Source organism: Neocloeon triangulifer, unplaced genomic scaffold (assembly GCF_031216515.1).
Source record: "Neocloeon triangulifer isolate White Clay Creek 2 clone unplaced genomic scaffold, ASM3121651v1 ptg000014l, whole genome shotgun sequence".
In the NCBI taxonomy this organism is placed as follows: Eukaryota; Metazoa; Arthropoda; class Insecta; order Ephemeroptera; family Baetidae; genus Neocloeon; species Neocloeon triangulifer.
Window position 1 is genome coordinate 20,505,959 of NW_026775556.1, and position 23,847 is coordinate 20,529,805.

Sequence of the window (23,847 nt, forward strand, 5' to 3'; positions counted from 1 at the left end):
CTACAATGAGGAATTGGAAAAAAATAATGTTGGATGGATTTTTTAAATCCTTTTAATTTTGGTACAATTTATAATATATAAGAATCGTAGGGGCTAATGCAGCACATAATAGCATAATGAAAATTCTGAATTCGCAGTGAAAGCATTATTCTGTATAGAAAAACAATTTATTGTCTTTCCAATTCGTGTAATTATACAAAAAAATTATAAATTCTTACCTTTAATAATGTTGATTATGTTGAAGAGAATTTTTATCTTGAAAAAAATTTTGATAATAAATTTTATAAATAACAAAATTTATTAAATAAAAATTTTAAACAATCAAATAACGCTCTTCAAACCATAATTTTTAAATATATTAGTATCTTATTTTATAATATAGATTAAACATAATTTTACTAAATAGGATTTTTACAAAAAACAATCATGGTTTGCTATAAAACATATTTCTCATGAAATTGCAGAATGCAGGTTAATTGAATAATTTCCTATATTAACCTTTGCAGAGCCCAAGTATAATGAGTTTACACACGGGAATCTAAGCAAGATTTACGATAAAATTAAGTCCTCGAAAGGCCGCCTTCGTGTAGTAAATAACTTACAAAAATAGAGTCTTATTACCTTGCACTGCGCCGTAAATAGGTAAAATATGCAACAGCACAAACGAGCGATAATTCAAGCGAGATAATTCCTCAGCTGATGGTTAATTGTTATATTGACCAACCGATGCAAGCGGAAATATTAAAAGAATATGTAAACGGCGAGAGTGTTCGAGAGATGATTATTTACATACAATATTACTATGTTTCATGCACACGAGTCTGACATTTCTACTGTAATTATTAATAAAAATAACAATTTGAGCGTGAGCGTGCGCGTTTATAATTTTTTTCCAGGGCAATTACGTGTGAAACCAGTCTATAGGTAGCAAATGTTGTTAATTAATGTCAAGAGTTGGAAATGTCACTCTCGCTCTATACTCTGATTCCAGAGTAAAACAAAGAAAAAAACAATTCCCACGCGCCGAGTGTCGGAGATTTATCATTAATTCTTATTTCCCTCAGAAAACGCTGCAACAATGCAAATATGGTGCTCGTTGTGCGCGCTTTTAATTTTTAATTGCTCGGCTTTTATATGGAGCGAGGGAGAATTTTCATTCGCTACTTTTACTCTCTTTCCTGGATGTGCGAGTGGAAACTGGGTTAAGCAGATGAACGCGCGTGTTATTTCTTGTATTTGTGTTCCGAGATGTGTTTGCCAACGACAGTAATTGTGCGGCGTTGAACAAAGAGAGAGCAAAAGTGACACTCTCCTAATTACCTTGCTCCTTTTTCTTCTCCAACTTTTGCTGACTCAGCAAGGTCCCATAACTCACTGCCGCTTCCTCTAATTGCGAACATTAGCAGAGATGGAAAGAACTGCGGCTTCTTCACTTTACAAGGCAGTTAAAAAAAAATCCTGACAATTTTTTCCTTTTTTCTGCGGCACGAAAGACTTTTGCTATGAAGGAATTTCAATGTTACTTCCTTTTAAACGCCTGTCATTTTGATTTTCACAGTTAACCAGTGGCAAAAATACATCCAGCATTTTTTTTTTGCAAAAATGAAATAAATTATTTGATATTGGCCATCAAAATAGAATTTAAATTACTGTCACATATAGTCTTGGAACGAGTCTCATTTAGATAACCTAAACAAGCAGAGCTCTTAAATCGCCTTAAATTTTTTAAATATTGTATGTCACATTTTTTCTTAAACACTTTTGAATATTGATTTGATGCAAATTTTTTTCGGAGAATTTTCAATTTTAATTAATGCTTGTTCTTTCTCAACATAATTGAAATTTATATGTTGGAAAACTACAACATTAATTAACTGTATAGAAAAAATTTCTATTAACTATCATTATCTCGCATTATCTTCTTTGAAAACCAGTCACTTCAACGATTATGAAAAGAAATTAAATTAAAAAATTTATACAATACCAATGTTTGTCCACACTGAAATCTGTCCTATAATTTAAAAACATCACCTGCAACTTAAGTGTTTCTAAGACATATTGCTTACCTGGGAATTTTTAACTAAATTTTACATGTACAAAATTGAATTTTTGCAAGCTTTATTTACAGCATATTGTATTACAATTGGTTTGGGTCAGATGAAAAATTATCAATACAACATTAAATTATATGCAAGAGACAAGCAAAATATTTTAATTTTCATCAATAAGCAAATCAGTTTTTTTTAGAATATAGTTTTAAAAGTGAGAAATGCGTGCTGCAGTGTTGATCTTTAAATGGCAATTTGCTGTAATTATTAAATAATTTCTGAAAGTTTTACTTTCCATGTATTTTCTTTCTGGTCGCATCGCTGAGTTTTTGGTGGTGAGAGAAACTCCAAATATCTCCCTGTGGAATCCTTTCGAAAAAGCCACAAAATATTTTCGAGTCATTGTCGCGGAGGCCTATTAGTCAAGTGCGGAAGATGGATGGGCTGATGACATTAGCCGCACGTGAGATTTGATTGATGATTGCGTCGTCGCGGTTGTCGTAATGGATGTTATTCCGCGCTGCCGGGATGCTGACCATAAATAAAACAAACGCTTGCATTCTCGTGTATAGAATGCAATTCATAAAAAGCAGTTTGATAAAACCAGAGGCGGGCGGGCGGGCGGACGTGTAAGTTGCGTGGGAGCTACGCGGTAATGCATTTCATAAATTTTTACTTGCTGGGTGTTGCAGCCGTGATTTTTCATGCGGTTACGTCAGCGCTGGGTGTTGGGACTCTGTTCATTGACTTTCAGTTGAGCAACTATTGTCTTCTCTGGTTTTGCCTCATATTTTATTCTGAAAAGGTTCAACAGACGGAAGATATGAAAAATTCATAAACAATGAGACCTTTAGGAACAGCGGAGCCCTACTTTTTATTGTAATTACCATCATTAAATAAAAATAAATTAATTAAATGGCTGTTTTTTTTTAATTTTTAAGAATTCAGTGCTAGTCCATAGCAACCAATTTTACGGCTGAACAAAATTTTCAAAATTAACTTGAATCCTTGTTGAAATTATGAAAATATTATATCACGCAGATTATAACTTTTTTAATTGCCTTTAGGATTTCATCTTTTCGTTACAAATCAGTGTGGACCTAAATTATAAAAATAAAACCGACACGACATTCTATTATATTTTCTTCTCTTACAATTATTGATTAATATTAATCGCCAAAATCTTTTGGACTATTCCTTTAATTACGACTTTTAAATTTAAATTTATAGCCGTTTTATAGGAGAAAATAGATTCCTATCCATTCTACAATAATAAATAAAACAAACTGAATCGCCTTGACTAGGTTTATGAACTTATGAATGGTTGAATTCTTAATATTATTATTACTGCAATTGCTAACACATAATCAATATATTTAAAATATACAAAGAAAAAAAAAACATTTTGGGTAGAAATTGATAAGTGGCATATAAAAATTAATTACGTTATTATATTATTAAATCAAAAAAGTATAAATAAATATTTAAAAAAAATAAAAAAATTTAAGATTTTGATTTATATCAATTTAAATTAACTTAAAATTGAAAACTTTTTACTAAACCATCTTATATTATGTTTTTTCTTTTACATTTTCTGTAAAATAATATTGCTATGCTATTTTTTTTCATGGTTTTGATGAGTAAATTAAAAGACAATCACACATATTTTCAACTGAAACAGTCGTTCCAACTGCTCCACTATATATTTTGTTAGAAACACTATATTACAGTACAGCTTAGGGCGCGTTTAAATATTGTTATTATTCACAATGCCCTGTGGTTCATTATACATAATAATAATCGTAATAATCATAATATTCGAGGGGCAATAAATACACCACGTATCTGCGCACGGGCGCTTTTCGCAGCGCCGAATATTTCTGTTTTTTTTTTCATCGTCATAGAGCAATTAATTAATTTCTGCGCTGAAAATCTCAACACTCAGTTTCTGCCACTTTCTGAATTCGTACAAGTTTGCGGAGGCGGCCCTGCGTCCCTTAGTTAATTGGAATATCTACACCGAGGCAGGGGTCGCCGCTCGCAGTTTGGTCTGGGAAATGAATAATTTGATTCGGTCGTTCGTTACTCTTACGATGGTCACATTGAAAGATCTCTGGATTTTGTGTGAATCAACAACAAGCACTGCCGTGATGGGAAAAAATGAATCGGTGCGGCCGAGAGACGAAGGAAGAAAGAAGAGATAATTTTCTCGAGGCCGCCGCTAAACAATGATATGGACGCTTTTTTGTGCTGGACAAGCAAAAATTTAAAAAAAAAGTTCAGTTCAAATTAATCGATTGGTCTCGCTTGCGTGTTTTTAAGTAAGAGCTGCTGCTGCGGTAGGAATTAAAAAATAAATAACGTAAAATGAGTATCAAAGACAAGCCTTTTTTCTCAGTATTTTTTTTTTCATCTCGCAATATTTTGACACTTCAACACAGACAGATTCATCTCAAGTACAAGTAAGCTGCATTTAACTGCATTCGCTTTTCTCTCTCGAACGTCCAGTTATAATTTTTTTATTTTTACCAAAGTCTCCTCCACTTTCACAAAAAAAGACATCTGAACAAAATCCGGAGGCACAGCCAACAATGTTGGGAAATTTCTTTAGCAGAGTAATATTTTAATCCATCTTACATTTGGTGCGTGATTGAGTTGCCGTTTTGAGGGAGAAAAAAGGGTGCTTGGTCATTAAAGTGCGTAGTGACCTTTAGGGGAGAAAAACATCAGGGGATGAGAAATTACGATAAAATCACAGAACAAAAAATAAATAACAAAACTCGCAAGAAAAAATATTGGGGCTGGGGTCTAATTACGTCGTCATTGCTTGTAGTAATTGATGATTTTTTTTTCTGTCAGGGTCGCGTAAAATGATATAACAATGATTAATCCTCAATTAATTGCAGTATTCACAGTTACGTTAGTTGAATTTTTTATATCAAAAATGTTGATTCCTGTGAGACATACACACCGATACATGCAGACATGATTGCTACCTAAATACTCAGTATATTTATGTATAAAGAAGAATCTTTTCTCCACTGGTCTATTTTCAATACTGCTGGTACTGCACACCGATAATTATCAAGTATGAATCAATCGATTGCCTTAGAACATTTTCTGATCCGATTAGGAGCCAATTTCAATTTCACATACCCATGCGCCAACCGAAGAACAGTAAAATTTCAAAATTTCGTCAGTCAATTTTGGAAGGTGAACAAATGAAAAAAAAAATCGTTTTCTTTAAAACCCTTGCTAGTTTGTTACTAACGTTTTGACAATTTTGGAAATAAACTCAAGAGAGCTTTGAGAAATAAAAAAGGCCCAAAACTGATCCGTAACAAAAATCCGAACGCAAAAATTTCACATCATCGAAGCTCTCGAATAGTGGCTCTCAGCGAGTGTGTGTGTTTCAAATGTGTTTTGTAATTTTTCTCTCTATAATTTTCATCACAGATATACTCTTTCAAAATATTAAATACGCTCTCACGTGGCTGGCAAAGGTCTCTCGCACGCACACACACCGTAGCAGCAATAAATAACTAACAACAACGATCAATGCGCGGCTCATCGTTCACTATCTCGACGACTGAGACTCGGACTCCTTTTTGTGCAAGTCCATGTCGACGAGCCGCGACGGCGGCGTCGCCAACTTATGCGGCAGCGGAGGCCCCGGGGGCAGCAGTTTGGGCGACGGTCCCGACCGCGGTGGCAGGAGCCCCGAGGGCATCTTCCCCGACGGCGGGGTGGGGGCGCCCAGGAGCGGGGAAAGTCCCGAGAAGAGGTGGTGCGCCGACGGCGGAGGGGTGGGCAGCTTGTGCGAGTTGGGAGGGGGCTGCGGCATGCCCTTGCGGTCCATGAGGGGAGGGCCGTACAGGGACTGCTGGTTGGCCAGGGCGGCCGCCTCTTCGCGCTCCCGGAACATGGCCGCGGCGGCCGCGTGGGCGGCCAGCGGGTTGAACCGCATGGCCATCGGGTCGAAGCGGTGAGGGTGGTACGGGTCCCACGAGGGGGCGGCGAAGGGGTGGGGTGGGAGGGGAGTGCCTGCAGGTGATGGGAGGCCGCGGGGCAGGGCGTGTTGGCGCGCCATGTACATGTATCGATCCCTCTCCATGAGGGCGGCGGCCATTTTTTCGTCCTCGGCCCTGCGTTCCTCCTTGATCTTGAGGTCCCCGTTTTCGGTGGGGGTGCGGAGGGGGGAGCGGTCACGGTGGGACATGCTGGGCGGCTTCCGGTCTGGCGGGGTGGCGGCCGTGTTCCGGTGGTGGTGACTAGAGTGGTGGCCGTGGTGGTGCATCTGCTGCTGCTGCCGCTCCAGCATCAGCTTCTTCTCCCGCTCGCGCTCCCGCCGTTCCATCTCGCGCTCCCGTTCGCGCTCCCGTCGCTCCTTCTCCTCCTGAGACTTTTTGCGCGCCAACTCGGCGGCTGCTTGCTGGGCGGCGCGTTCCTTCTCAGCTCTTTCTCTCTCCAGCTCTGCGCGTTCCCGTTCCCGTTTTAGCCTCTCCCGCTCTTCCATCTCCCGCCTTTCCAGTTCAGACTTGCCCAAGGAAGACCAGGGGCTGCCGTGGGTGGGCGGTGGAAACCCTGGTGCCGTCCGATGAAGCCTAAAATTTGAGTAAAGACATTAATTTAAAAATTTGTATCTTCAAATATTAAAAGAGGTATTTTAAAAAAGCTTTTTGGGTGGTTTTACTGAAACACAGTGCAAGGAAGTTTGGCTTTCAAGAATGGAATGTATACCAAAATTATTGACATTTACCGACACAGAAAGTTTATCTTTTTGTAGCTTTTGTATCTAAACAAAAAAAAAAAAAACGGTAATAACAGCAAATATTTAATTTCGCAGAATTAATAGTTCAATTATATCGTTAATACATTAAAAAAAAAGCAAGACATTGATTTCGAGATTGGAAGGAAGTTTTCTATCATGAATTACTCAAAGTATAGGTTAAGGAGGTATTATTATAAAATTATTACATACAAAATGTAGTTCTAAAAAAGTTATAATATTGCAGAATTAAAAGAGTTTCAATAATTTTGTATTATTAATTAAATTTTTAAAATAAAATTAAAAAATTATATTAAAAATAACTAATAAATTTGGCAATAATTTAAAAAAAAATGTAACATAATGAAAGATGTAAGTATAATTTAAAAAAATGGTAGTTTCTTTTTTGTAACTGTTTTAATTAATTAAAGAATGTAATTTTTAGTAATTGTTTAATAATTTAGCTGACAGAATTAAAGATTTAAATTTGAGGTTGTATTTTAGAGAAAATTCCTTACCTATTCCACTGTTCATGAACAGGTGACGCCATCGGTCCCAACGGGCTGATTTCGCGGCCCGGAAAGACGCCTGGCCCGCCCAAGGGAGACATGCCAGCAAACGGCGAGGCACCAGGAGGCGCAAACCCAGGAAATCTGGGGAAAGGCGACATGTGGGGTGACAAGAAGGACCCGGGCGGCGGCTCGAACGGCGCCGGCCTGTGGTGAGGTGGACCCGGAGGCTGCAGGGCTGAAAACGCGGTCGAGCCGGGATTCAGCGACGGAGGCGGCAAAGGGCCTCCAAGGAGGTGGTGCGGTCCCGACGGCGGCCTCAGGAGATCTGCAGGGAGCTGCTTTCCGGCCGCAATGGCCGCCGATTTTGCCTCGGCCGCCTTGTCCTGCTGCCTGTAGTGAATCTCCCAGGCGATTCGGACGTGCATGGCGTTCCACTTGCCAGTTTTCTGAAATTTAATTAATTCAATTAAATAATGCCAAGGAGAATCTGATTAATAATTTGTATTTTACTTCTAAAAATCATTTGAAAAGTGCGTTCATAATTTTTTTTATTATATCTGCTAAAATTGAACCACAATTCTGCTCATTATATATTTAATAAATTGAACACAAAATAAATAATGACAAAACACTCTATTTTCATGTAAACTCTGATTCTAATTTTTATTTTCCTAAGAAAGAATCCTAAAGTTAAGCACTTGTCATGCACCTTTGAAATTAAATAAAAAAAACTTTGGTAATTATCATATGCCTGCAACCAATTAAGCAGCAGTCGGAATTAATGGCGCTCAAAAGCAATTATTATGTTTTGGAAGTAATGCAGGAACCTACCACTGGTTTGGGTTTTGACGGGTCTGGTCCAATCTGCAATCAGGGAAACAGGGGTTAGCATGCAACATATGTGAGGCGGCCAGCAACTGTCATTGGACCATAGTGAGGTGCAAAGCAAGCCAGAAAAGCAAGCACGAGTGGATGTCACTCTGCAACTCACAATCAGGCTGAACAAACACCTTTCTTTAGTCAACAAGCAGACCAATTAAAATTTCCATTTACATTGATAAATATGGTTTTTTGTTATGTCTCGCAAGCACGAACTTCTAAATTCTCTTTGAACAAGGTTACCTTGGGGGCGAACGGCGTGAGTGTCGGTGGATTGAAAGGCGTGCCCCCGATTCCGTGGTGCAGAAGTCCAGGGGTGAAGGAGTTGTAGGCTGACAGGGCCAAACTAGACTGCCTGTAGAAGGGGCTGTCTACGCCGGGCAGTTTTGGAATGTCTTTAAACTGCAACGCACACAAGTCGAATTGTGGTTAATTTTGAAAGTAAATCAATTTAACGAGAAATTAAAAATTAATTCTAGAAGGTAATAAGGAACTCACTTTCTTGGGCACTTGCTTGAATGCTCTCCGCTTTAAAGTGTGATGGAAATTGTGATTCGGGATTAAACTTAAGTCTGAGGACTCACCTGGCTAACCATGGGCGGTGGCATCATCGAGGGGATGATAGGGGAGGTGTGCTGGTGGACGTGGGTGTGTTGGTGTTGGTGGTGGTGCATCTCGGCGCGCAGGAAGTGCGGCGGCCCCAGGGGCGGCCTGTCCTGACTCGAGGCCAGGAATCGCGAGTCCAGTTCGCGCCGCAGCATGTCCGCGCTGGTCGTGAACAGCGACTCGGCCGAGAAGGGGTTGGGGTTGGGCGCCGAAGTGGTGGCCGTGGCCGTCGCGGCCGTCGAAGAGCCCGAGCTTGACGAGACCGGGGGTGGCAGTGGAGGCGGGAAAAGCTGCTGGGCCGAGGTAGGAGGGGCGAACGGGCCCGTCGAAGAGGTCGATGGCCCTGAGGAAGCCCCTGACGAGGCGATCTGGAGGGGGTTGACCGCGCCCCAGGGTGGGGGCGCGATGCTGGCAGAAACCACGGGAGACTTGGCACTGAAGCTGAGTAGGCCGCCGGAGGAGGAAGTCGAGGCGCTCGGGGTGGTTGTGCTGGCCGGGCCCTGCGAACTGCTTGACGCGGACGTCGAGGCGCTTCTGCTCAGACTGCTCACATTTCTAGAATGATTAAAAAATTAATTAGTTTTCGGAAAATTAAACAAATTTTAGATTTAAAATTAATTTACTAAGAAATCTTTGATTTGCCAATTTAATTTTGAATAGAAAGTTGGCAAAAAATGGTTTAAATTGAATTATTTATATTCTTTTCTACTAAAAATGTGATTGAAAGAGTAAAAAATTAGGACTTTCAGCAAGAAAATTAACTTATTTTTTTTTTTTAATTCTGTATTGACTGAATAAATTTAATAATAATAAGAAGGCTTATGAACCATCATAATTATTTAAAAATTATGAATTTTTCAACCAATCTAGGAATTTTCTATAATTTACATTTTTCTAAGAGCTAAAATTTATGAATAATTAAGAGTGAAGCAAAAAAATCAAAGATTTCTCCATTAATGAGAGAATATTTCATTTTATACCCAAGAAGGCTGTAGATGGCAGCACTACCGTTTCTAATTAGTCAAGTGTTTGCTCCTGTCAAATTTGCTTTGCTTACCCAAAGAGATCTCTGCTGTCCCCGCTTGGTGTGTGAGGTCTTCCAAGGGAGGACGTGGAGTTTGTATCACGATTGGCCGACGACGAGGCGGCCGACGCGCTGCCCGAGCTGATGGCCGGGGTCCAGAGCGAGCCGGCGGCGGGCGGAGGCAGCAGCGGCGACCCCGAAGGCGCGCCCGACGAGGACTTGCTGGGCGCCGGGGATTTGCTGAGGCGCTGCTTGAACACAAGAGCGAGTCGTCTCATTAAAAAACGCGCAGTCCAAATTAAAAATAATAAATGAAAAGATCAAAGAATTTCATTTTGACTCACAGCGTACAAGATTCTGAACATCTTTGCCGCTTTACTTGACTGCAAATATTTAATGAATTTAGACGGAGAAAGAGAGACAAGAGGGAGAAAAAAAGAGGGCAGGAATTTCATCGATTTTCGCATTTTATTAAAAGGAGCAGGAAGAGAGGAAGCCGCTTTTTATCAAATCTGGAGGAGAGAAAAATTCAGTCTGCGGCCGTGAAGCGAGAAAGGAGCGGAGACTAAACGGAATTTCACGCCGCTTTGTGGCTCGGTGCAGTGTTTATTGTTGTTGTGATTTATCCTTCTTTCGAAATTCCCAGCTTTTTCTTTCAACATTTAGCACGCGTGTAAAAGCGTAAAGCCGGAATCCGCATTTCCCGCGAATCGTTAGTGTTTTTCAGTGTCGGCGTGTAAGCCCGGCTCGCTTGCTTACGCGCGAGCAAAAAACTTTTCACACGGCTTACTACATTTCTCATTACTCGCGGCTGCCGCTTTTCATGCCCAAAAAGCGGCGGCGGCGGCGCAAGAAAAAAGTTGCCCGCTCGGATTTACATCACAGGTTCTTTCACGGCCGCTGTTGTACCATGCATAATTAAGTTCCTTTTTTTGAGTTGCTCTCACTCTGCACTGGCGGACGACGAGTCGAGCCTGCTGGCTTTACTAATTACACACCGGCGAAGGGCGGGGTTGCAGAAGCAAGAGGCAAAGGCCAGAATCAACAAGGCTGCTGGAAATTATTCCGGCACCCTGCACACACCACCGTTTTTTTCCAGCTTTGAGGTTTTCAACGGCGTCACGAGGGGGATGTTAAAAAAAAAATATGTATATTTACAGGGGAAAAATGCCGAAATTCGTCCGTCCGCAGACGCGTGACGTCTGTTTTAAAAGGGCTTAGCGCGCGCACACGTCGTTCGTAAATGGAATAAAGGCAGCCGTCCAGCAGCGCGAGGTTTTTTGCCAGAGATATTCGCATTTATATGGAAATGGAGATTATAATTTTGCTGAGCTCCGAAGAGGCGGCTTTGCGCGCGGAAAATGTTATTTAGGAACAGACACAGTGCGGGGCGTTTTTCACTCTGGGAAAAAGCGCGCAGCAAGAGAGGATTACATTCGTTTTGTAATTAAACGCCGCCTTTAACACTGGAAATTCGAAAAAAAAGGCTTAAGAGATCAGAGTTTATTTTTAGCGTAAAACTCTCTATGAAAATTAAATCCATTCAAATTTCGGCAACAAAATCACTCATGAAAAATAGAACATAGCTCTCTTCAACAGCATTTGAGAGTAAAATTTATACATTTTTTTCATTTTTCCACTCCTAAACTAGTTCTGAAATAGGATCTTTGCTAACAATTTAATTTTTAAATAAATTACACTGACTTTTCGTAAATAGAAGACAAAGAAACTTGAAAAGAAATATTTTTCTTTCAGAATTATATTAAAAATAAAAAATAAAATCCTTAGCTGCGACTTCAAAATTAAAAATTTTGTCTCAAAAGACACCCTTTTTCACAAGGGAATGAAAAAATAAATAAAAAAAGAATAAAAAAAACACACATTCATAAAATATAAGAAAAAATTATTAGATTCGAATTTTATAGATTAACACTATTTGTAATTAAAAAACTAATAAATGGGTGAAGCAAAACATGTTCCCGAACTCAAAGTTAATGTTGGATCGTTTAAATATATTTAATACAAAAATTAATGTATGCAACCGTTGCGACAGGCATGCGTATAAGTTGCATATTTCCGCCTTTGCAAGCAAGCCGATCTATAAAAAGCGTCAATAAAAGTGAAAACTTTACTCTTTATTGAATTCAAACTCGCGGGAATAGAATCAATATCGAGACTTGAGTGTACCCTTCTGCAAGTCGAGCGGAAGGCGAGTGCTTTTTATTGGGACGCATCATCGGCGGCGGCGGCGGGAAATGGAATAAAACGGAGAATAATCGCATTCCTCGGGAGAAAAGCGGCGAGGCGGATCCAATTTGCAAATCAAACGCTGATCAGATAAACTTTTTGCCGGCGGATTACGTTCAGGATGTTGATTGCGAGAGAGGCCATCAATTATTCAGGCGGCAGCAGGCGCGCAGGTAGATTTTCATCCGGCCGAATCTCTTTTCCGCTCGCGCGCCGCTAAATGGAAAAGAGCACCGGCTGGAAGTACACAAGTGAGCAAGCAAGCCGAGTGAGTGGGTGCACGAGGGGTTTGTCAGAATTTCCGCTCGTTTAGTTCGCAAGGGAGTTGCTCGCTAATACACGGGCGGCGTAATGCGGTCGCTCAATTCTCACTTAATCTCCACGGCGCGCGCTCTCAACTGAATTAGCTGCTCTCTCTCTCTCTCTTCTCGCTCGCATTCGCCTGCTCGCTGCTGCTGCTGTTAATTAATTAAAAAGGCACTAATTGGATTCGTTCACCCACGATTCCCGGGTTCGTTTGTACATTTATATTTGCAGTTGTCGACGAAGAGCAGAAAAAGAGAGAGAACGCGCGCTTTTCCGCCCAAGTTGAGATTATTTGGACTCTCTTTCAAAAAGAGACAGAGAGCCCAAAGCACAAGTAAAGTTCCGACAACTCTGATCTTCTTCTTGTTTGGTGGAAGATAAAAGTGGTCTTTTGACTCTTAAATTAATTGAAGGAGGTTTGGCAAACGAAAGAAAGAACGCTTGCAGGACTGAAATAACAAAATAGCCACAAAAACTACAGGTTATTTTCTTTTTGCAAAACACGGCAATATTTTCATTTGAACGTCTTTTCATGATATTGAATTCTTTGTTTTGTAATAAAATCAAGAAATAATATTATTAAATTAGAAGAAAAAATAATTCATCAATTGAAACAAAAATATTTATAGTAATTTTTGTACATTAAAATACTCTGCAAAAATCAACTTTATTTTAAATATATTTTTTGGAAAAATTTCAAGTTATTAAAAATCAACTTTTCAATTAATTAACTGACAATAATTTGCAAAATTTGTATTACCGCTCTTATAATTAGATGTAAATTGGATGTAAAGATCAGTTTTAGATTGTAGGAATGCCATAACAGAAATTCCTGTATAGCAAGCATATTTTCAATTAAAATTTTAATTCATTTCACGTAAAATTTTTAATTTTAAGATTTTATACCAACAACCTCACAAATGTAATATTAAGATTTTAATAATGATGTTTGCCAAGAGTTGCCATCAAAATTCATATATTTATTGCTATACATTTCAACAACTATAATATAAACAAAAAAAATTTAAATTTTATTATTAAATGCTACTTGCAAAGAGAATAATATTTTTAAAATAAATCAATCATAATAATATAATAATAACATAATATTAATAAAAATCTAGCAAAATTTATCACGATTAAAAAAAAATTGTAAATAATTTCTGAATTTATATTATACATAGGTCCTTTTTTCAGATAAACTTCAACATAATTTCAAAGCAACCCACAAATATTAAATAGACGAAACTTAACGTACTCAGCAAATACAAGTTAAAATATTGAGAAAACCATTAGAAAGCAGCAGAAAACATTAACTGAACTGAAAAGAATCAAGATTAAAACAGATAAAAAGGTAAAAAATAATGATAAACCTTGTGCTTTTCTCTTTTTGCATTTAAATTATTAATTAGAGCCAAAACAAGAAAATGCACTAATGTTGAAATACAAAACTTATCTCCTTAGTGGTTTGCTTTGCATAATTATGATCAATAATTTTACAATAAAACTGAAATAATATAAAATTAACGTAAATTATAAAGTTACACAGCAATTTTATTAAAATGTTTCTGTTATTCAAAAAAATAATCTAGCGTAATATTTTTATAATCATTTTTTTCCAGACCGTTCTTGTAAATTGCAAACTTAAGTATTAACTGAATGTACAATTTAAAACTTCCTCTCTTTTTGTAAGTAATTTCAACTCCATACCTCTCTTTCTGTCCACAATTCTCACTGACTGAAATATGAAATTCTTCATTTGAGTGAGAAATTTTGCTTACCTCGTGTCTGTGAATGGAAGCGGCGGCTCCAGGTGACGAGGGGGCCAAGTAGGGCGACGGCGCCGTCCCTGGCACCGTCACCGACGAGTACGGCGCGTACAGCGGCGGGTAGGATGGCGCCGCCGATCCGGGTGGCGCCGCGGCCGCCGTGTCAGTGACCATGGCGGCGACGGCGGCCAGGGCGGAGGGTGGCGGCGACGCCGACGAGAGCACCCTTGGAGGCGGCGAGTCGGGCGACGCGCGAGCTGACGCCGGCTGCAGGCAGTTGAGGGGTCGCCGCGACGGTCGGTGTGGCACCCTCAGCGAAATCACCCCCGGCAGAGAGGGTGCCGGCGTCGGGGGCGGCGGCAGGTTGGTGGCCGCGGAGCTTGTGGGGATGGCGGCCGCGCTCGGGGCCGTCGCTGAACGGCGCGGGCTGGCCGGCAGCTCGCCTGCTGAAATTTTCAAATAACATTTTTGTTTCTTCTCCCAAGTTTATCGATTTTTTTTATTAATTCTTTGGTAAAATGAGAATGACTAGGACAAATGCCTGATCAGATTATCATTCTTTCCATCAAGTTACTCTTTTACATATGGATAAATTTTTTAATAATTAATTGATTTTTTTTTAAATCACCATGCTAATAAAACTAAAATTAAATTTTTTTTGTAGTAACTATTTTGAAATTATTTTTGTACATTAAAATCCTCAAAATCAACTTTATTTTATATCAATATTTTGAAAAATTTCAAGTTATTAAAAATCAACTTTTCAATTAATTATCTGACAATAATTTGCCAAATGTGCATTACCGCTCTTATAATTAGATGTAAACTGGATGTAAAGATCAGTTTTAGAACATTCCTGTTTAGCAAGAATTTTTTCAATTAAAATTTTAATTCATTTCGCGTAACATTTAGAATCTTTATTCGCCAAAAAACCGATAAACTGTAAAATTAAGATATTAATAATGATGCTAACCAAGAGTAACAACTAAAATTTATATTTTTAGTGCAATACGTTTTAACAACTATATATTAACAAAAAAAATTAAATTTTTTTATAAAATGCTACTTGCAAAACAAAAATTTATTTTAAATAAATTAATCATAATATACCAATAATATAATATTAATAAAAATCTAACAAAATTTTTCAAGATTAAAAAAATTGTAAATTAAATTTTTTTTTCAATTAAATTTTTTTTAAACTTTTTCCTCAAAAAAGACTTGTCGCAAATAAATTATAGCATGCAGAAAACCGTCAAAAAAATAAACTACATACAAGATTTACTTGGCTGTCAGACGACATTTCAGACGACCATTCTAACAGACAAGTGGCTATGTATGTAGTTTTTTTTTCATCAGAACCGGCAAGAAGAATCCAACCGCGCTCGAAATAATTCTCCGGCCTCCGTCTTTACGGCGGAGCAAATTTTTAATAGGCGCGTAAAAATAAACGTATACAACCGATGATGTTTTTATAAACTCACATTTCCTGGATGCAGTAAAAAGATCAGAGCCAGTATCAGAAGCCTGTGAACATAAAAATAAAGGCATTAAATAATCTGAGCGCGGCAGAGGCACGTCGTAAAAAAGTGCTGGACGCGCGCAATAACAATCATGGGGCGAGCGGGACCATTACCGCTCGGCTCGCCGGGTTGTAAAAGCGGACAATAGAAATAAGCAGCGGAATTAGTGCTCTTCGGGGACGCCATTTGTGTGGACGACTTCAGCGTGCGTCGCATCCGATTTGCAATCGTAAATCGTCAGGAGAGGTTCAAGAAAAACGGCACACAGCAGACGAGTCTCAAAATGAAATGTGGAGAGAAAAGCTCTTGCGCAGATCGGCGATTGCGAGACTTTGCTTAGCAAGCAAGTTTTCATTGCGGTCTCGAGATTTGATATCGACAACTGCCTCGTTTGTGCGGCATCAAGTTTGATCAAAGATAGCGTGCTTGAGTTTTTTTTTTTTTTGCACTTTACGCTATACATTCCAATAAAAGTAGAGTTGGTGGTTTTGCACACAAAACACACAGATATCTCTGGATATGTCAGGTAAAAAAATTGCAGTTTATTTTTAAATATTCTCTAAATTGTCTGTAAATAATGTTCAATCTCACTATCATCCATTTCTTGTTTAAAGAAATTTGCATCAATTAAAAAAAATATCAATAAAAGGAAGATTCATGTGTGTTTTTTATTTTAAATAATAAAAAAAAAATACAATATAGATAATATTGTGAAAATGATTGTTATCAGGACCATTTATTTGAGCAAATATTTGGGCCAAATTATAGCCAGAAATATTTTTTGAACAATATTAATTCATTTTTAACGCCAAGAAGTACAACAGGACAAAAATGTTATTTTTATCTCTACCTCAAATTTATTTAATCATAGCATAGGCTCTGGAAGCCACACTTAGAGCAAACTTATAAGTAGTTTATGACAATTTCTACAAAATAAAATAGTAAAATCTTGATAATAATCAGGTTAATATTTACTAAATTTTCATGCTAAAAGATAGTCTGCCTCTATATATCTTTGCAAAGAATGAATAAAACTCAAATTTATTGTAATATTCTTGATAATTCCTTCCCTTTTTGCATTATTTATAATTAAAAATCACTTCAAACACTCAATCATTTCACCCCTGCAGGACGGTTTAAGATTGAAATTTCTGAGCAATATTCCCGGTGCAATTTATCAACACACCCTCTTTCTCCACTTCTTCATTTTTATTTCCACAGCATATTGGAAACCTCGTGCTTTCCACCAGAGAGGAAAAAACAAATTGCCCGTCGCACCATAAACTCGTGGCCCGTCCTATAAATTACTCGCCGTTTGGAGTAAATTTCCCGGAAAAGTATATCCATCCGTCCCCCCTGCACCGCATGAATACTTGATAAGGGCGTGAATTCCACGCCGACATAATAAATATAAGAAAAGTTCATCATTTCGTGCGCGACCACATTACATTTGGGGGCAAAAAAGGGGGCGTCTTCGGTGGTGGCAAGTGGCTTTTATTATCGAGCGAGAGACCTCCCTGGACAGCCATTACTTCTTGGCGCAGGGGGCCGAGTGGGGTTTGCATTGATGAGCTCTAAAAGGCCGGAAAATTCGCGTCGCAAAAAGTTACGGCCGGCCGTGAAAATCCAAGAGGGCCCGAGAGTTACGCGACCAACCCCTGGCCAGGGCACAAATTAATGTGGCAATTCTTTTAACATTATTGCCGGCGTAATATGAAAAGATAACACGCGCCCGGCAACAATAAAAAACACAGCCAAGAGAAATGGTTTATTTCTTCGCCGGCTGCTTTTACGGCCGTCGAGGGGCTGTTAATGTATCGCATTTTGCGGCAATAATTCCGCAGATTAAAACTAACGACCAACAGAGGATGGTCCCTGTTTTTTATTTTCTCTGTTTGACACTACTTTTGACGTCTTACTACGTATTTTTTTTCTTCATATTGTTAAATATTGCGGCTTTTAATTGGTATTAGGCTCGTAAAAATTAAGTCCGGAGGCAGTTTGGCTCTTTTATGGCGCGCACAAGAAGATTTGCGCCGATCGTAAATTAGATTTTTGACTGTTTTCCATCACGCGGCTCGATTATTGTGCCGTAAAGCCGGCCATTAAACCGTGATTATGCCGACGAGACCGGCAGATAAAATCGGCTTAAATATAATTTTACTGTCGCGCATTTACGGAATAAAACGGGTGTAATAATGGGCTTTCCCCCGAAAGTGAATTTCGTATACGCCGGCCATCGTCACTGCATAGGGTAGGGGATTTTGGCAGTTTGATGCAGACAAAAGTATTTAAAGCGCTTTTGCAAGAGCCGCTTTTAGTGTTACGAGCTGCAATACCAGATAAAATGACACCGCTGTTGCAACGAGGGAGGGAAATACGTGAAATGTGCATAAAATGCCCTATCCTATCTCTCTTGCTGTTGGTTTTTTCCATTGTCCAAAAACAAAGATAACACGGAAACACTACAATGACGTTAGTTGATTGCTCAAAATGCAGCCAGAAAAATTAATTGTTTAAATTAATATAAAAATACGCTAAATGAAATTTATTTCTTTTTTTATTCCGAAGAAAATCGCTTAATTTAATATTTAATTTTCTGTACATTAAATTTTTAGCAGCTTTCATACAATATTCTCCTTTACTGGATAATTTGGAAATGAAATTTACTACAAATTGATAAAAAATAGTAATTTTGACTTCAGTTTTAAGAAGATTTTACAATTGCACTGCCTCAATTAATATGAAAATTTTCACGCTATAAGCGGGTTAATTATCCTGCATGTTTATAATTTTAGTATTTCCCATCATTTCCTTGTTATTCTTTTCAGTACACATTCCCTCTGTTTGAAAACTTCAATGCTTTTTCAAAATATTTGGTTTTGATTGCAAATCTAAGAAGATAAACATTGGTCACAATAATTTCCCCAGCACAAATTTTTGCCTAACCTTCTGAGTGAAAATATTTTCAGGTCGCGCACGTTCCACGAGTTGTTAAAATAATTGCCGCTCTCTATCTTATCGTGGCATCGACGTTGTTTTACAACATGTGCATATATTTCAGCAAACATGCAGTGCAAAGGGCAATCAAAGAACACGCTGTTTAAAAAAAATGCTAACAGGGAAGACACGCGCCTCGTCTACAATCAGCAGAAGCTGTATTTTTTGGCACGGAAAAGGTCACCGGGATCAATAGAACAATAAACATGCGGGATATAATTTATATATAAATTTATCTATCTAGACTTGTGTGTGCATGTTGGAGCCGGAGTGCAATAAAAACTAGAGACGGTGGCAGGGAAGATAATATGGCGCACACAAAACTCCTTTGTTTCTCCGACGGACCATAAAAATAAAACGATGATAACGTTATTGCTGGCCGATTGATTTTCATGTTTGCAGTCTCATCTTTTCCTTTATATTTATATAGATATGTGTGTGAGTTTCAGAATTGCACAAGGAAACGGTTGGGGTGCTCCATCGTTTCTTGTAAGTTATATTGCGAGCTTCAATTTGAGCCATCATCACCATATCAGCAGAATGAATAAAAGAGGAGAGAGAAATGGAGGACGAGGCTCTGACTAGGGAACATCAACAATCCTCAGTAACTGTAAAAAGGAAACATCATGCAAGGATATTTCAATTTTTCCCTGAAGCTCAAGGGAAGGTAAGATGAAATTTTTAAAAATTTGTGAGCATTTTTAATTTTTAGGTATCACTTTTAAACATCTCTTAATGACAATTGAAAAGTTTTATAAATTTAAATCGCGTCTCTACTTAAATGAAAAGTGATCAAAGTTTTATATGGTTAAGTTTGCATTTCTAAAGTTTCTTGTAAAAATATTTTGAATGTTCTTCTCCCTTAAAGATTTATCATCAGTTTTACTTTTTCGAGGCACCCCTTGTAATAATTTTTCCACATTTGACCACAATTGGAGCTTGAGATTGGTGGCGTTCCCTTGTGAGAAAAGAATATTATACTTTTTGCAACTTCTTCCTCCATTCTTGTGTGATATGTACACGCGCGCGCCAGTCTCTTTTCGCTCCCCCATTTTCTAAAGTCAACCAAGCAAGAGGAAATCTGCTTTTTCCCGACCCTCACAGCCTCTTTCTTTTCTTTCCATCTGCAAGTAGTGTGCATGTACCAAAGCATCTCTCGCTCTCTTCATCCCCCGTAGCATTTTTTCTCCTCATTTTCAGAGCATTTCATTCCGCTTTTCCCTCTTTCCTTCTTCTTCTTCTTCTTCTATATATATAAAAATACAGCGACGCACAAGGGTGGTAGAGAACGGCCGTGCTGTTCTCCGGCTGGGGCTTCTTTAATATTTTCTTGGCATATTGCTCCGGAGATGTGCCAAGATGCGGTTTTTGCAGACGTTTCGCGCAAAAAGAGGGGCGCTGTTGCGAAACTTTTATATTCGCTCTCGCGTTGAATAAACAACAGGGGGGACAAACGGGAATAATAATATCTCTGGCGGAGAAGCAGCAGCCGGAGAGAGAGATTAAAACGTCCATTAGAGACGTTATTTTTCCATCTTCAAAGGCTTCAAGCCGGAGAGTAATTATCACCTCTTCTCCTTTCAGCAACCCCTCTCGTCGCCATTTACTTTTCCTCATTTGGCAAAAAAGCAGAGAGAAAAGGGGGTGCGAGAGGCAAAAAGTTTGCAATATCGGAAAAGCCATTCCAGTACTGCAGGCCTTAATAAAAAAGACGAGCCGAGATAAAAAAAAAAAAGAAAGAAGGGAAAACGCTGCGAGGCGCATTGGCACGGATATAAAAACTTGAGCAACTTCTTCTTTTCCTCCCTTCTTCTGCATCACAGGCCATATATTTTTGCAGCCTCTTCTCTCCTTAACTGTGCGCTGGATGTTAAGAGAATAAAAAGAAGCAGCGGCTATAAATGTTGAATGGTTATTTGGTCGGCTGGCTGCGGGGCCATTACGCTCAAGTGAGTGCAAATCTGCCGCGAACGGATTGATGTTGCGCCTCTCCGCATGCTAATAGAGCATCTCGTATAATAACGATGATAGTAATAATGATAGTGCCCGACGAGAGCTGATCGCGGGCGCTAAATTACACGACGACGAGCAGTGCTTGCTCGACATGATGTACGATCGCAGCTATTACATGCACACACACACACAGACCGCAGCCGTGTGTGGTAGCCCGAGACATCATGCCTAGTTGAGAGAAAAGCCTACACACTTATTGCCTCCAGACACACTAAAACTGAGCCCAAATGACTCTATTCACAATCAGAGTGAGATGTAACGAAATGCTTTTTTGTTTTGAACAATGAGATTCAACTCAGACAATGGGAAAATTCGTAACCTGTTCATTTAAATTTCTTTGATTTAATGTTTTAGGTTACTTTAATTGATATTTTATATTAAAAAAAAAAACACCTATTTTTAGAATGAATTTTTGAAACAATTAAACTATAAAATTAAAAAGGACTCCTTGCAATAATCTAGGCATTAAAATACAAAAAAAAATTATAAAATTAAAATAATTTGTCAATAATGAAAGTTAAAAATCAATAATTAAATTAAAAAAATTAATTTATAAAATATATTTATCTATTTAAAGCTGGTAAATTACTTTTGTATCCCATTTACTTTAATGTCCATCCGGTTTTGAATTCTGTTTTAATTGAATTTCACGTCACATGCTTTCCCCGCAAACATCACGCAATAAAAATTCCGCAGCTCTCGGAACAATGGCCGGCAGATTTGCACGCGGCGATGGTGTTTTGATGCGAGCTGACAGCCGAGCCGCACATTAGGCAGTCATGTGTGCTCACTTTTTGCCCATTGAAGAGAGAGCCGGGCACGGCCATCCATCGTGTTGACTGTCGCTTCATTAGTTTTCATTAGGCGTGCATGGTCGCCCCTCGCTTGCCCAGCCAAAAATAAGTTTTCCGACGACCGACGCCACCGCAAACACACACGTATGATGATTCTTTGAAGGGGGCAGTGAAAAATGAGCGCAATTTGTGCATCAAGGGTGTGCAAGCACATCTCTCTCGAGACAACTTTCAACAAGACCATCAAGTTGAACAGGATATTTATAAAAAAAAAAACTTCAAAACAAAATAATATTTCAAATTTGAATAGAGTCTCATTAATTGTAATTGAAAATTCCAAATGTGTACAAGATCACAAAATATTGCTTGAATCAACTCTAAAGGATGAAATAGTATTTTTTTTTTAATTTTACCAGAATTTTGTAAATTATTTTCGATTTAAAATTGGAAGTGCTAAAAACCCACAAAACCAACTTGAATTCACAGTTAGCTTTTATGAAAATAAAAAAGATTTTTTTTTTTTATTAATGTTGACTTTTTTCAGCATTAGTTTTTAAATAAAATTAATTCTGTGAATATTTTTTCCTTACTTTTTTTCAATACTTTCACTGTCCCTCACGTGTTTTCTGGCTCCGTCAAAATCTGACACCGAGGTCACCTAAAGCCTGGGCGCAAATTGAAATTTGAATAACAAAGGAGCTGACTCGTGCTGTCGTTCCGATTTCACCCCATTAATTTGATCACACGGACCGACTTCGGAGAATTTTTTTCCACCCTCCGAATTTTTTTTTCGTAACCGGAGGCGCGATCCCTCCACTCATTTGACGCCCCTTCGGATGCCGCAGGTACAAACGATATTAGACCTCTCGTCCTTTGATGTTCTGATGCAATTGCGAAAGAAAAATAATCCGCGCACGAAAAACTACATGCAAAACCGGCGGCTCCGATTTGTTGTGCTCGTAATAAAAATCCTCGTATTTTTAATACTCTCGAGCTCCCTTTATGCGAATAAAGTTCAAAAGCGCTCATAGCACTGCAGAGCGAGAGGGGCTTTCATGTATTAAAACCTGTAATAACTCTTGTGCTGTACACGATGATAAAAAAAAATATTGCCAGAGCGAGAGAGATAGGAGGAGGAGGGATGAATGCCAGGCAGGCGCAATTAATCGATAATCAATATGACGAGAGAGGCGGAAAAAAGAGAGTCAAGCGCGCAAAAACACCCCTTTTTGGTGAAGCGGCGGAGAGAGGAGCAGACGCCGTAGCTTTTTTCATTACTGCTCTTCTCAGCGAACACCCCGGGTATATAATGAACACTTCATTTAATATCCAATCCAGTTATAAATATTGCATTACGTTTGATTAAGCGCCGTAATTATAGCAGCACGTGAATTATTCACCCGCGATTTATAGAAAAAAAAGAGTCAAACACAATGAGCAATTTTTTATCTAACATTGTAAGCTGCCAGCGAGGTCAATTTCCAATTAAGCCTCGCCGTTTTTTTATTTTCTATTTTAACTCGGTGCAAAAAAAACCTGAACGAGGACGGACAGCTTTATTACACAAAAGACGCCGGGTTGTTCATACAAAGGAGATTTTTTAATTAACAAAAGCATGATGGTTTAATTTGAACGGCGAATTTAATATTCATAAATCAGCAGGCAGGTGGATGAGAGGGATAATTAATTACCGGCAACGGCCGCCTCGTAATGGGTTTTATATATAAATTTTTATTTGCTCAGTGGAAAGAGAGAGACTAACGAACGAGTGGAGCAACAACATCATCATCAAGCGCGAGCAAGAGCAAAACCTCGACGGCGGCGCCATCAATATCATGGCTGATGTGCAAAATAAATAATGGTCCCGGGAGCAGCAGGGTTTGGTCTGTTTGTTTTCTGGTCTTTTATTTTTCCAAAAGGTTCTGCTCACTCACCACGAGCCGGCAGACCATCAATAAATAAGCTCATCGGCTCTTTCCTTTTATTTTCTTTGCTTTCGCGCATAAATATTGTTGGATGGGAATTTCATGTAAGTTGCACACAGGAAAATAAATATTTGATTAACTACGCAGTTAATAAAGTATATGAGAAATATAAAGTTCAAATCAAATGTTGAGATGAGACATTTTCTTGAAGACGAAATTGAATAATTTTACTTCTGATTTCAAATAGATAAACAATTAATAAAATTGATCAAAAAAGGGTGAGAAAATTTTAGTAATTAAATTCACTCTGGCAAATTCATAATAAAAATTGATCATTGCAAAGAGCAAACCCTGCTCATCAGCTCTGTTATGTTGGCCAAAAAAAAGATGTCTACCTCCCAGAGCCATACGGCCCCATGGCTCTGACGGCTGC

The 23,847-nt window shown here is 38.6% G+C and overlaps 1 protein-coding gene across 3 annotated transcripts in view; it reads right to left on the minus strand.

The window, feature by feature from the left end:
* Positions 1-4,275: 4,275 nt before the first annotated feature.
* LOC132199639 (autism susceptibility gene 2 protein homolog) overlaps positions 4,276-23,847 on the minus strand; it is a 121,388-nt gene continuing 101,816 nt past the window's right edge. The window contains exons 6-13 of one of the 3 annotated variants that reach the window (XM_059624519.1): positions 15,644-15,686; positions 14,172-14,605; positions 9,871-10,085; positions 8,792-9,368; positions 8,451-8,609; positions 8,160-8,192; positions 7,335-7,774; positions 4,276-6,652 (exon numbers count right to left, since the gene is read on the minus strand). In XM_059624519.1, the coding sequence (XP_059480502.1) occupies positions 5,626-6,652; positions 7,335-7,774; positions 8,160-8,192; positions 8,451-8,609; positions 8,792-9,368; positions 9,871-10,085; positions 14,172-14,605; positions 15,644-15,686 (2,928 nt within the window). In that variant the 3' untranslated portion in view covers positions 4,276-5,625. Of the gene's footprint in view, positions 6,653-7,334; positions 7,775-8,159; positions 8,193-8,450; positions 8,610-8,791; positions 9,369-9,870; positions 10,089-14,171; positions 14,606-15,643; positions 15,687-23,847 lie in introns of all 3 variants that reach the window. The other 2 variants (XM_059624518.1, XM_059624520.1) reach the window with 2 other exon arrangements.